The sequence below is a fragment of the Nomascus leucogenys genome, chromosome 15 (genome assembly GCF_006542625.1).
Source record: "Nomascus leucogenys isolate Asia chromosome 15, Asia_NLE_v1, whole genome shotgun sequence".
NCBI classification, from domain to species: Eukaryota; Metazoa; Chordata; class Mammalia; order Primates; family Hylobatidae; genus Nomascus; species Nomascus leucogenys.
Window position 1 is genome coordinate 73,100,429 of NC_044395.1, and position 13,784 is coordinate 73,114,212.

The 13,784-nt window shown below is 47.2% G+C and overlaps 1 protein-coding gene across 13 annotated transcripts in view; it reads left to right on the forward strand.

The window, feature by feature from the left end:
- Positions 1 to 13,784, forward strand: part of MICAL2 (microtubule associated monooxygenase, calponin and LIM domain containing 2) — a 153,403-nt gene that overhangs the window by 38,186 nt on the left and 101,433 nt on the right. For all 13 annotated transcript variants that reach the window (XR_004026024.1, XM_030794535.1, XM_030794541.1 and 10 more), the window contains one exon: positions 13,132 to 13,472. Coding sequence is in view for 12 of the 13 variants with exons in the window: in XM_030794535.1 (XP_030650395.1) it covers positions 13,209 to 13,472 (264 nt within the window). In the remaining variant the exon portion in view is untranslated. The remainder of the gene's footprint in view (positions 1 to 13,131; positions 13,473 to 13,784) is intronic.

Sequence of the window (13,784 nt, forward strand, 5' to 3'; positions counted from 1 at the left end):
TCAAAGAGGTTAGGCAACTCCTCCAGGCTCACACACCTAGTAAATGGTGGGTTGGGTTTGGTGACCAGTCTGCCTGACTCCAGAGTCCAAACTGGGACCTGTGACACTCTGCTGCCTTTTATGTTTCAGCCCTAAAGACCACTGGGCTTTCACGAGGTGAACAGAGTCCAGATAGGCATTCCAGACAGAGGGATCAGCATCAGCAAAGGCATGTGGGTGGAAGTGTGTCAGAGTGGAGTTTATCAGGAAATTGCAAACGGTTCCTGAGTCTAGAGTATGAGGGGGCAGGGAAGTGATGAGAGGAGACGCTGGAGGGGTGGGTTAGGGCTGGATCATGAAGGTAGTTTTTGTTTTGCTCCATTAAGATGTTTGGACTTCACCGTGCAGATTGTCAGGGAGCTGTTGAAGGATTTTGAACAGGAATGGAACCTGACTAAGTGCACATTTTTGAAATAAAGATCTCTCTGGCAACAGTTTGAGGACTAGGCTGGTGGATTGGAGGGAGGTGAATCTGGAGGCAGGAAATGTATTGACGAGGAGATTTTGAGAGTTCCAGGTGACAGCAGGTGGAGACCTGACCCTCCTAGGAAGGATGGGAGGCAGCAAATGGGGCTGTTGAAGAGGCAGGACTTGGTGACTGGCTGGCTCTGCAAAATGAGGGAAAAGGGGCAGAGAAATTTGACTCGAAGGATTTGGCTGCAGAGTCAGGATGGTGCTGCTCACTGAGGTTGGGGCTGCAGGAGAAGGAACAGCTGGGGTTGGAAGGGAAATTGGCCACAAGTGAGGTCTCTATAAGATAGTGAGAGGAGAATGTCCAATTGTTGGTGGTGCAAGGGCCTGAAATGCAGCAGGGAGCTGCGTGGTGCAAGTACAGCCTGGGGAGTCATGAGGACACAGATACTGGTTGAACTGTAGGAGTGTTGCGGTCCATGACAGTGAAGACCAGAACCTTCATTTTCAGGGGCAAGTAGAGAGGGGTCTGCCCTCTCTATGGGGCCTCAAGATAAGGCCCCATAAGTGGCGGTTGCATTTAGCAGCAATTGGTGGTGACATTGGCCTGATGCACCGGGTGGCCTGTGAGGAGAAACCAGATTGTGGTGGTTCGATGGATGAGTGGGAGGTGAGGAAGTGCACATTGCAAGGCTGGACTATTCATTTGGAAACCTAGGCTGTGAGGGGAAGAAAGAAGAGTGCTATTTGTTTTCTCCCATAAAAGCAAATATAGATCTAACTGTGGTTGGATTTGTGCGCATTTTGGGGAATGACTTTGTATTGATAAATTCACAAATCAGAGAAACAAAAATAAACTTTTGTTGAGCAGTGAACTTTTTCTAAGGGTGTTTGAGAAAAATGAGGTCAAATGGTACAGTTCTTCAGAACAGGGGGATTGGCCCAGGAGGTCAAGGCTGCAGTGAGCCGTGACCGTACCGCTGCTCTCCAACCTGGGCAACAGAGTGAGATCCTGTCTGAAAAAACAAACGAACAAACAAAATGCACATAAAACATAGGGGATCTTTGGGGGACAGACTCTACCAGATATAGCTGGGTTGTGAGCTGTTCTGGGTGGGGCGGCTCTGCAGTCATCCTGGGCTCCAGGTGTGGTACCATGCACACAGTGAACAGGCATAGAGAAATCCTTTTCAAGTTCACTTGGCTGTGACTTTGATGCCTCTTCCCCAGCATCCCTTTATATCCTCCAGACTAATTACTGTACTGGCATCAACTCCCAAAGGCCTAATTTCAGCAAGTCAGGAGACACAGTGCCATTCAGAAACAAAGGTTCCCCTGGAGAGTGCCTTTAAGAGGGTGCCAGGCAGAGACTTGGTGGAAAATCTGTTTTTAGCCATCTTACCATAGCAGAGAGTTGGTTAAGGTGAGGATGAGCTACCCTCAACTTTTACGTGAAAATGTATCAATTTCTGCCTTGATTTGGCTTGAGCTACCTAGAGCTTGAGGTGGTAGGAGTTATCCCCATGCAGCTTCCCGGGAACTGACGCTTATTGAGCTCATCTGTGGGCCCAGCGCTGTGAGAGGCCCCTCCATTTAATTTTCACAGGAACTCTATGTTGTTTATGACTTGCTCAAAGGAGCACTTAGTGACTCAGAAGCCCATGTTCTTTCTACCACATCACATTGGCTTCCAGGGACTCAAGAGCTGAGTGCCTGGGGGTGTTTCTGAAACCAAGGAAATGAACTAGCTTATCTGTTCTAGTCTCCTGTCTTATGCTATTTGCAAATAAGGAAAGGATGTCTTTTTCAAGATAGGGTGTACATGTGTGAGTGCCTGTGTAGAGGGGTGGGCAGGCTTATTTCTGGGGGTCAGGCAGCTTTTGCGGGACACTGAGGTACTAATAGAAGGTAAGGTAAAATGACAGACCGTGTTGTTATTGGAAGTTGGCCTGCAACAGTCAGGTAAGAGACATCTTAATTCCCATGTGGTTGACCTTCACATTGGGAAGGAATGCCTTCTGATCCAGGCCAAATTTGACATACCCACTACTAAGACCTACTGTATTAGCTAGGGTAATGCCTCCTGCCTAAGAGATAAGTTCCCAGTTCTCAGTGACTTCACATACTGCACATTTATAGCTCACATATGTAAAGTCCAAAACATGTGTTCTGGTCAAAGAGGGCTTTCCCCCATGCAGGCATCCAGGGGACTGGGTCCCTTCCTTCTTGTGGCTCACCATCTTCAACACACAGTTTCCAAGGTCTTTGTGCCCTGGCAGAAGTAGAAAAGGCATGAAAAACCACTATGGGGGATTCTTATGGGTCGATCTTAGAAATGGCATGCGCCACTCCTGCTCAGATTCCATGACTTAGAACCTGGTCACCTGGACTCACAGCTGCAAGCAAGGGTCCAGGAGGAAGGAGTAGTCCAGCTGGTGGTGAGCTAGCTCATCTCCACAACACCCACCAAGGCTCCAAAGACACCTCTCAGCTTAGCTTTCACTGGTGGATTGGATGCTGTTCTCGTTTGATCTATAGATCCTAGCATTTTGGAGTTTGATGAAAGAAGTGCAGGAGAGTATCAAGAATCAAAGGTCTTAGCTGGGCTTGGTGGCTCATGCCTGTAATTCCAGCACTTTAGGAGGCCAAGGAGGGTGGATCACTTGAGGTCAGGAGTTTGAGACCAGCCTGGCCAACATGGTGAAACCCCATCTCTACTAAAAATACAAAAAAAAACAAAATTAGCCAGGCCTGGTGGGAGGCACCTGTAATCCCAGCTACTTGGGAGGCTGAGGCAGGAGAATCGCTTGAACCCAGGAGGTGGAGGTTGTAGTAAGCCAAGATTGCACCACTGCATTCTAGCTTTGGCAACAGAGCAAGACTCCGTCTCAAAAAAGAAAAAAAAAAAGAAAAGAATCAAAGGTCTAGACCAGAGACTACATCCCTGATGTGGTATGCAAGCCAGTAGTGCTTGTGTGCCTGTGGCCCCATCTACTTTGTGTAGGAGCAATATGGGTATGCTTATTTAGGGCACCACCCACTCTGTATAGGAATTGTTGGAACACAGGGTCTGACTGTTCTTCCTGGGTAGGGCGATGTATGGTAGGCCCTGAGAGCTAAGACCAGGGAGCTGGTGCCCAACCTTCTCTGGGGTGTTGAAGAATATTTCACAGGTGCAGACTGGTGGGGGAGGAGTGTACCTGTGGTGAGAGTCTGGGCAAGACAGAATAGGAGATAAAAATGGGGAACTTGGCAAGGCTGAGGTTTGGTGGGCTTCCTGCAGTCAAATGAGATTTGGAAAGAATGAGAGAAGCCTAGATGACTTTTAAAAAAAAGGTAAAAAATATTTCATTGAACCAATAAAAAACAGCAAATGTCTTTCATTGACCTAATGATTTATTTTGTTTATTGTATTTTAACTCAAAAGTATTTCAGAAAGTTAGCAAGATTATTAATTAGACCACAGATTCTATTCCCTGGCCTTGGGCAGCTCCCACTTATAGGAGGTGGTGATGGTGGCAGTGGTGGTAGGGTCTTTTTTGTTTGTTTGTTTGCATTTTATTATTGTTTTTGTGGTAAAATTTACATAACATAAAATTTATCATTTTAACCTTTTTTTTGTTTGTTTGTTTTGAGGCAGGCTCTTGTTCTAGTCACCCAGGCTGGAGTGCAGTGGCGTGATCATGGCTTACAGCAGCCTGGACCTCCTGGGCCCAAGCAATCCTCCCACCTCAGCTCCCCAAGTACCACAAGTGGGACCACAGATGCAACCCATTATACCCAGCTAATTTTTCTTTGTTTTTTGTACAGACAGAGTCTCACTGTGTTGCCCAGGCTGGTCTTGAACTCTTGGACTCAAGCAATCCTCCCACCTTGGCCTCCCAAAAAGCAGGAATTACAGGCATGAACCACTGCGCCTGGCCCATTTTAACTATTTTTAATTGTAAGATTTAATGGTATTAAGTACATTCATGTTGTTATGCAACCATCACTACCATCCTTCGCAGAATAAACTGAAAGTTGGCACCTATTTTTTTTGAGACAGAGTCTCGCTCTGTCACCCAGGCTGGAGTGCGGTGGCACAATCTTGGCTGACTGCAACCTCCACCTCCCAGTTTCAAGCGATTCTCTTGCCTCAGCCTCCTCAGTAGCTGGAATTACAGACACATGCCACCACACCCAGCTAGTTTTTGTATTTTTGGTAAAGATGGGGTTTCACCTTGTTGGTCAGGCTGGTCTCAAACTCCTGACCTCGAGTCTGCCCCTATTTAATAATAACTCTCCATTCCCCACTTCCTCCAGGCCCTGGTAACCACCATTCTACTTTATGTCTCTATGAATTTGCTTATTGTGGGCACCTCTCACTGTTAGTTTTGAGATAGGCTGGCCTCCTAGAAATTGGGATTCAGAGTTCACAGTTTTCCTGGGCGCCCAATGTGGGATCAAGATGATTCAGGTCACATGCAGAAGTGTCTGCAAAGTTTTTGGTGTTAAGATGAGCTCTACGTGTGGGGTAAGATGTACGTTACTTTGTCAACAAGGTACACAGGTTTTCTTCTTGGGGACTTCACCAGCAGGGGATCCTGCAGGCACAGCTGAGATTTGGATTGGAGGCAATGCCTTCCCCATTCTGCTCTGGAATGTGGGTGGGAGACCATGGGCTTTGGAAGACACCTGCTGCACTGGACGCAAGGGCCATGTAGTCCCTCGGGAGTGGAGCTGCTGGAAGGAACACAGCCTTGGGGGACTTGGCCCTGACCTGTTAACATTTAAGCTAATTCCTTAAATTAGTACAATGTCAGGGTTTCATGCAGGATGACCCTTTCTGTTTTGGAGAAAGATCACATTGCTAGTGCTGTGTAGCCACACAGGGCCCAGGTGCTGAGTTCCACCAAGCCCTGAGCACTTGTTAGGCCTGGAGAAGATAAGATACAGGAAGCCCACCTCCCGTTGTTGAGATGGACAGTCAGGGAAAGAAGACTCCTGGCCTCGGAATGTGTATGTAAGAGGGGTTGTAAAAGTCATGCACATTCCTGGTAGAAACTTTGGGAAATACAGAAAAGTATAGAGTAAAAGTATACTAACAGCTATCTGAAATGCGATCCTACACACACATCACCACTGTTCACATCTGGCTTATTTCTCTTCTCCTATAGACACTAGACATTATTTTGTGGAGTTAAAATTGTATTGACTTCCTGGATCCATATCCTGCTCTTTTCACTCTGCATTATGGCATAAGCATTTTCCCATGGATTAAATGTCTTTATAAATATTATTTTTAAAGGACTGCCTGATACTTGTTTGGTTGTACCATGACTTATAAGACCATGCCTTATTTGATACTTGTAGACTCTCCAAGCCCAGAATAACTTGAGAGACAATAGAAGTTAACTGATTTAATTTACATAGCAGCTTCAGAAAAGGAAGACCATAGTATTTGTGTATATATGGCTCATATGGACTGGGGCTAAGAGCATGGATTTCAAAGTGAAATGGCCTGGGCTCATTTCATAGCACCCCTACTAGCTACCTGCATGATACGGAGGCATTTACTCACCTCTGTAAAGCTGTCTTCTATCAAACAAGGGTGGTAAAATGAGACAGGATAATAAAGGCCTGGTACACTGTGAGTGCCAGCTGTCAGTGTCCTCACGTGGGCGGTGCATGGGGTGGGCTGGGCTTGAACCCAGGTCTCCTCATGCCTAGGCCAGAGTTATTTCCACCTCAAAGGCTTCCCTTGTTCTAGAAGGTCCTTGAAGAGATACCTAGTGGTACAGATGAAGATATGGAGTGCTGGCTAGAAATCCTTGTGGAAAATTTTAAATATATATATATGTATATGATATATTTGCACACACACCACACATACATGTACATATACATACACACATGTACATATACACATACATGTACATACACATGCTACATATACACATGTATTTGCACACACATGAATACACATACTTATGTGTTCACATATACCCATATATACACAAACACACATATATACACACACATGCACACATATACACATACATGTACACATGTACACCCCTGCAAACATACACACGTACACATACACATATACACACATACATATATGCACATGCACACATATATACATACATACACATGCACACATATATACATACATGAAATAATCACACATGGCAAACATAGTTGCGTTACAGAAAAGGGAGATAGCCAAGTTCTGCAATTACTTCTCACTCTCTTTTTAAGGCCTTTGCTTTTTACAGAATAAAAATGAAAAAAGAAAGAAAAAAGTCATACCTCCCCCACGTCCATATAGACGTGTTGCGGGGATTCCTTAGGTTAACACTGGTGAGACTGCCTGGCTGGTACTGGGCCCTGATGACGTTGGCTTCCTTCTGCCATTCCAAGCACTGTGATTGGTCAGCATACAGGTGTTTCTTGATGCCAGGAGGGGAGGCCTGGAGGGTGGGTGCTGCCTCATTGGGACCTCCCGGGGCTTGGTACTGTTGAGTGGCTATAAGAAGCAATGGATGAGGTGAGGAAGGGGGAATGTATGAGGCCTCTTCAAGCTGGACCGGTGGAGTCCACTAACCATTGAAAAAGAGTGGGGAAGAGGGCTGGAGCCAGAAGGGTAAGAGCCAAAGAACTTGGGTTCTCAGCGAAGGAGCGGGCATAGAAGGCCAGGGCCTGCAGTGGACCTGAGGTCTCTCCCCGCCACTCCCGCCCTGGGGCTGTGTGGCAAAAGAGGGAAGGTCTGGGCCCTTGCTACCTCCTGGAAACTTGGTTGAGCTTCATGGTGAGTCTCTTAGGTGCTCTTTCATTGGCCTTTCCTAGTAGGGGTTTCAGACACAGTGTATAAGAGGACTCTCCATGTGTGCCTTCAGTGTGCATGGAAAGTGGCTTTGGCTTCCTGGAGGTGATCTCAAGGCAACACCCAGGAGCAGTAGAGAAAGTTTTGGAGAAGCGGAACTTATCTCTCTGGGGAATGACTAAGAAGAATTATCTTACTGAAGCTCTCTTCCAGAGGAGGCAAGGATGGAGCAGGCAGCCCCAGGAGGCAGTACACGCTCCTTTATTTGTGGAAGTGACCGAGGCAAGGCTGGGGACACCTGGATGGAAGGAGATTACCAAGAAGACAAGGTGGCCCTGTCAGTCCCTTCCCAACCCTGGAAGTGCCCCTTGTGGTGAAATTGTGTGCCTAGTGCCCTGGTAGGTGGAAAGCCGGCCCTACCTGCGCCAGGTGGGAAGATGGAGTCTGTAGGCCCCACCTGGAAGCCAGGTGTTCCTGCCAATGGTGGGCTCTGTGGGGATGCACCAGGTGTGGAAGGCATCTCCCACTGCTGAGCCCCTAGCTGGCTCCTGCCTCATCTCAGGTGTTGGATTCAGATGGCCATAACTGAGCGTCTTCTGTGTGCGAGAGTTAGAGCTGGAGCTTTTAGTTTCCTGAGCGAGTGTGTGGTGAATACCCCACTTCATTGCCAAGGAACCTGGGCCTTGCTCCAGGGCTCCTTAGTGACGTAGAGCTGGGAGAGGGTAAGTTTGAACAGGGCTGCTTGGCAGTATACATGGCAACAGGGTTTTGTTTTTGGATTGCATTGACCTTGAAACAGATTTTGTCTGTGAGCCTCAAGGGTGGGTTGAAAAATGAGCTTTTCTGCTGGGCCAAACTGCTGCTTTGTGGGAAGGTTCTGCCTAGTGTCCACCCCCATCTCTCCTTAAGTTTGTGTAAACTCCATCATTTATCAAAAGCCTGGTTGCACTGTCTGATATGCCATTTGGGAGAAGAGGCTCAGGGAAGGCAGGAGGCATCGGAGTCCTAAATTTGAGGGCACCTGCAGATCGGGATGGGGAGGCTCCTCCTCTCATTTGGAGAGGTGCTCAGGGACTCTGCATAAACCTTGAGCTTGACTCTCAGATTTTGTGGGCTTAGCCCATTACCAATGCTGTTGCCTGCAATCCGGGGCCCTAAATTTTAATTTTTAGCAGCTAGAGGCAGGGAAAGGAAATTGCTTTGTGACTCATGAAGTCACATAGGCAGGGGAGCAGAAGAACCACAAATAAGAGACTCCACTTGGCAAAAACCAAATTGCTTCAAGGCTATTCTTGGAAACTTAAAGCATCACATCTTGTTTCTTCCCAGAAAATGCAGAAGCCCTCATATTTCTGGCTAGTTGGTTTTATTTCTATTGCATATCAAGCCTCAAAAAGGCAATAGCTGGGTGGTGGTTAACAAGGAAAACTTTAATAAGAGCTAGTTACCAGGATCCTCTTATTAAAAAAAAATCCTGACTACCTTCTTTTGGGGTGAGGAGAAGGATAGCCACCAAAGGTTTTGCACTCCAGTTCTCTGGAAGAAAGGTTTGAAGCTCAGACTCACTGAGTCCTTCTAAGTGCTAGGTCAGCCCTTCCCAGTTCATTCCCAACACTATCCTGAATTCTGTATGTTTTCAGCTCATTACCAAAACTACTTTCTATGAGGTTCCCTAGTTATACATGGGAAACTAAAACCCAGAAGATAAATGAGTTGTCCGAGTCTACACAGAGAGGAAGTGAGTTTGACCTCAGACCTTCTAAATGGAAGGCCCTTGTCCTCTAGTTTTAAAGTATACAGGTTGACTATACCTAAACCGAAATCTGGAATGCTCCACAATTTGAAGCTTTTTGAGTGCTGACATGACACTGTAAGGAAGTGTTCACTGGAGTCTTCTGGATTTTGGATTTTTGGGATTGGGGATGCTCAGCCAAGTAAGTATGATGGATATATTCTAAAAAAAAAAAAAGAAAGAAAGAAAGAAAATAGAAATCCAAAACACTTCTGGTCCCAAGCATTTTGGATAAGGGATACTCAACCTGTATATAACTCCTGGACCCAGAAAGCTAGTCTCAGTAGTCTTGAATGATGTTTCTTTTGCCCTTCCTTTTGATATGATGATGTTTGGGCTGTCTGAAGAATCGTAATGAGTATTGGTTATCACATACATGATCTCACTGATACCTTAGAGCCCTATGAAGTGAGGAGAACAGGCGGCCATCTGTATCCATTGGTCCCACATCACAGATACAACCAACTGCGGATTGAAAATATTCAGGAAAAAAAAAACCAGATCATTTCATCTGTACTGAATATGTACAGACTTTTTTCTTGTCATTATTTCCTAAACAATGCAATGTAACGATTTACATAGCACTTGTATTAGGTATTATAAGTAATCTAGAGATGATTTAAAGTATACGAGAGAATGTGTGTAAGTTATATGCAAACATGACATCATTTTATATAAGGGACTTGAGCATCTACGGATTTTGGTATCTGCATGGGATCCTGAAACCAATCTCCCATGGTTACTGAGGGAAGCCTGTATTATCCCTATTTGACACATGAGAAAACTGAGGCCAAAATGGATGAGGTAACTTGACTAGGGTCACACAACTAGCAAGTGCTTGAGAGCAGATTCACACTCAGGTTGCCCTGACTCTAAATATTATGATGTTAATCCCATGAGGAAAGCTACCCACCATGGGTGTTAGAGTTATTTTTAAGGTCTATGACCTAACTTGGAAAGCCAGTTGTAAAGGGTGAGACGGGTGTTTAGGTCCAGGGTGGCAAGTCTGAGCCTGGTACGGGCTGCTGGGCTACATATCCAAGCTGCGCTTATCTTCTCCTGTCAAACCATCTCCCTCCACCTCCCCTTATCTCACTCTAGATAAGGGCTGGTTCCTGGAGCTCCCACGCCTATCCAGCCCTCAGCCCCACCTTTAGCTCTTTTTCCACTGGAGCCCGAAGACGAAGTTGTTCATTCTTCTTCTGGGGAAGGAGGGGTGGCCATTGAGGTGCGGAGGAGACAGCTTCTTCCAGTTTGTAAATTATTGTCTGGCTTGATGGCTCTAAACTGTTCATAATTTTAGACAAGGAGGAGCTGGCAACTTGAAGAACTGGTTTACAAAACTATTTTCTAAACTGGTACATTTCCCCAGGTACAAATCTGCCTCCTGTGGTGGATGCAGCGTGCGTTACATCTACTGAGTGCCTGCCAGGACCCGGCTCTCTGGTCATCCACATTTCTTGCCCTTCACAGCTACCCTGCAAGGATGAGATTATAATTTGTCTGTTACAGTAGGGAAACTGAGAATCAGAAGTGGCTTGTGTGAGGCAATAGCTCTGAAGCCTTACAGTTTTCTCTGTCCTGCTTGCCTGTCCTCAGAAAAGACTGTAGTGTAGCAGGCAAGTTCAAATAGCCTTGTCTTTGTCGGCCAGCCACTGCAGCCTTTGTTCAATGCTGGGCACAGAAGTGGTTCCAAAGATAGATAAAGACTGAGAATGTTAATACGCTCTGCAAAGCAAATGAGTCCTGCCTTCTGTTTATGCTCTCTGGGTGGCAAGCATTGCACATGGGGAAAGTGGAGACATAGTAGGAGGTAGTGTTTATGTGAGTCATGCCCAAGTAAGCAGAGTGGACGCTCACAGAGCCCAGAGAGCATCTGTGAAGGAATCCATGCTCGTCGCACCAGGCAGGGCACAGAGCCCGCTTCCCCAGTCTACTGAAGTTGTTGAGTGTCGTAGACCAGGGTCACTGGGTGAGGCCTCATGGATGACCCAGCCTGGGTAGGGTCCCTGGGTAGGGAAGCTGGCCAGGCCTGAGCAGGGAATGAGTGCTAGTCTCCCTTCAGCCAAGCATAGTGCCAGGCACCTCGGAAGCTCTCCGGGAAAGAGGGAAGTTTGGGTAGGGCCCTACAAAGTTGCTGGGATCCCGTCACCTCCAAGTCTGGGCATCCAGTGTCTGAGACCTCGCCAGCCCCAGCAGGCTCCTCCTAGCAGGTGGCGCACAGTGGGCTCCTATGCTCCTTTGCATGTGCTGTTCTTCCCCCTTCTCTTCCAGCTCCTCTCATTGCTGCCTGGACAGCCCCTTAGCTGCCTCCTCACCTCCAGCCTCCTCCTCCAGTCCGCTGCTGCCCTATCATCTTCCCAAAGACTTGTCTCTTCCTGCTCCTCTGTCTCCTCCTCCTCACCACCCACTGGGGAGGCCAGTCCTCCTCCTTGGCCTGGAGGGGACACCTGCCACCACATGCGCTGGACATCCCCACCACACCTCCCACACCTCCTCACGAATCCTGAACCTTGAACTTGCTGTCATTCCACCACTGTCCCGCTCTTTCTGCACTCACATCCCTGCGTGGGTATTTCCATGGCCTGGAATGTCCACTGCCCAGTCTTCTAGTAAAATAAATCTCATTCCTAAAATTGTAGCTTTCTTGACACTTCTCTCTTGTGGCCCCTCTGGACTCCTCGAGGCTCAGTTGGACACCACCTGCTCTGGGCTTCCATGCCCGTGGTTCATGTTCCACAAGCACTTATCTGTGGTCTTGCAATCCATCTTCCCCTGTGGGCAGGGCCTGAGCCTACGTATTCCTGGCCCCTTGAGTGGTGCCTGACTCTTGCTAATGCACCAATAATTGTTGCTGAGTGACTAAGTAAGAGATTAAGGAAGAAGATAAACAGATAAACACCATTCTCTGCTTTTGGTATTATAAAACCGTCCCACAATTCAAACTTGTCCACGATGAACACTGCCCCTCTGGGGGGTGCAGAGCTGCCGTGAGGCCTGCGCTCTGTGTGTTGCTGACCTCCCCTAACCAGGCCTCATCGGTGGAGCTCGGTCTGCTGTGCCCTCTTGCTCAGAGACCCCTCCAGCCCTCCTGACAGCTGGGTCAGCCCCAGCTCCTCCATATTTGTCTTCTTGCGCCAGCTTTGGATGCTGGAAAAACAGCTAGTGCTTTGGAAAATCAGCTCTACTTTATTTTTGTTCCTTTGAAACTTAAATGACTTTCCTAAGAAATGTCTGAGGTTAGAATGGTGCAGAAAGGACCATGGCCAAAGCCCAAGCAAGCTATTTTTGGGATGTGAATGAGCACCCATCGCATTTTCCCCTTCCATCAGCTGAAGCACTTGTTCCAAATAGCTCACAGCGGGGACTTACAAAGCACAGGCCCCCTTTGCACAGGTGGAGAAGATCCACGTGTCTCTGTCTGTGAGTCTGACTGAGGTAGATGGTGTGCTTCCAGCTGATACCAGGAGCAGAAGTTTTGAGAAGAGACTGTTTGTCATGTGTAAAGTGGAAAGCCCTGCTCTCTGGTAACGAATGAAGAAAGGCTTTAAAGCTGGGTGTCTAAGGAGAGGTGGGCAGTCATGAAATCTAGAGAGATGTTCTCTGGGGTTTTTTCTGTCTGTGCATTAGTGTAATGTGGCTGGGTTATATTCACATCAGCCAACCAATTTCCAGCACCGAGAATGATAGACTTTCAATGGTGCTATATCTAGTGTACTTTTCTGGGTTTTTTTTTCCCTTTTCCTAGTCACTATTTGCAGAACCACTTGGCTTAGAGCAAGATTGACCAGGTACTGTTGGCATTAGCCAGGGCATACCCTCGTGCAATCTGTGGTACTTTTCAGCCAGTGAGAGGAGCAGAGCATAGGGGAAGAGATTCCCTGCAATGCCACACTGACAGGCCAAAAGGCACAATTCTGTATCTTTTATAAATGTTTATGTTTATGTTTAGTATTGAACACTAAATAGTATGATTAATGTTTGAATGTCTTAAATAAATGGTATTTTTACTTCTCAGCACCCATCCCCCACCCTACCCTCATCATCCAAAGCTGACCTCTGCCTCCCCCTACTTTCGCAGGTGTGACGTTTCTCCAGATACTTCATGCTGTTCACCTGTGTCCTCACCACACCACTGCCGCACACAACTGCTGAACCATGGGGGAAAATGAGGATGAGAAGCAGGCCCAGGCGGGGCAGGTTTTTGAGAACTTTGTCCAGGCATCCACATGCAAGGGTACCCTCCAGGCCTTCAACATCCTCACACGACACCTGGACCTAGACCCTCTGGACCACAGAAACTTTTATTCCAAGCTCAAGTCCAAGGTGACCACCTGGAAAGCCAAGGCCCTGTGGTACAAATTGGATAAGCGTGGTTCCCACAAGGAGTATAAGCGAGGGAAGTCATGCACGAACACCAAGGTAAGGGGAAACCCTCCTAGTCTTACCTTTGCAGGGCATGTGGGTTGACATTTGGGAGGTTAGGAAGCTGTTGCCATTTTGGCACTCTAAGATTCTTAGGTGTGGGTATGAATGTTGCATTGTTTTCCTCCGGTAAAGGTTTCCTTTGTCTCTAGGCATCAGCTTTTCCTGGCGGGGAGGTTCCGTCCACTCGTGCCCCCTCCGAGGGAGGGAAGCCAGAGGAAAAGTTGAGGGAGAGAAGCCCATGCTTGATATTACCCCCACTTCTATTATGCCTGCTGCCACTACTACTACTTCTAGTAGCTGCTATTT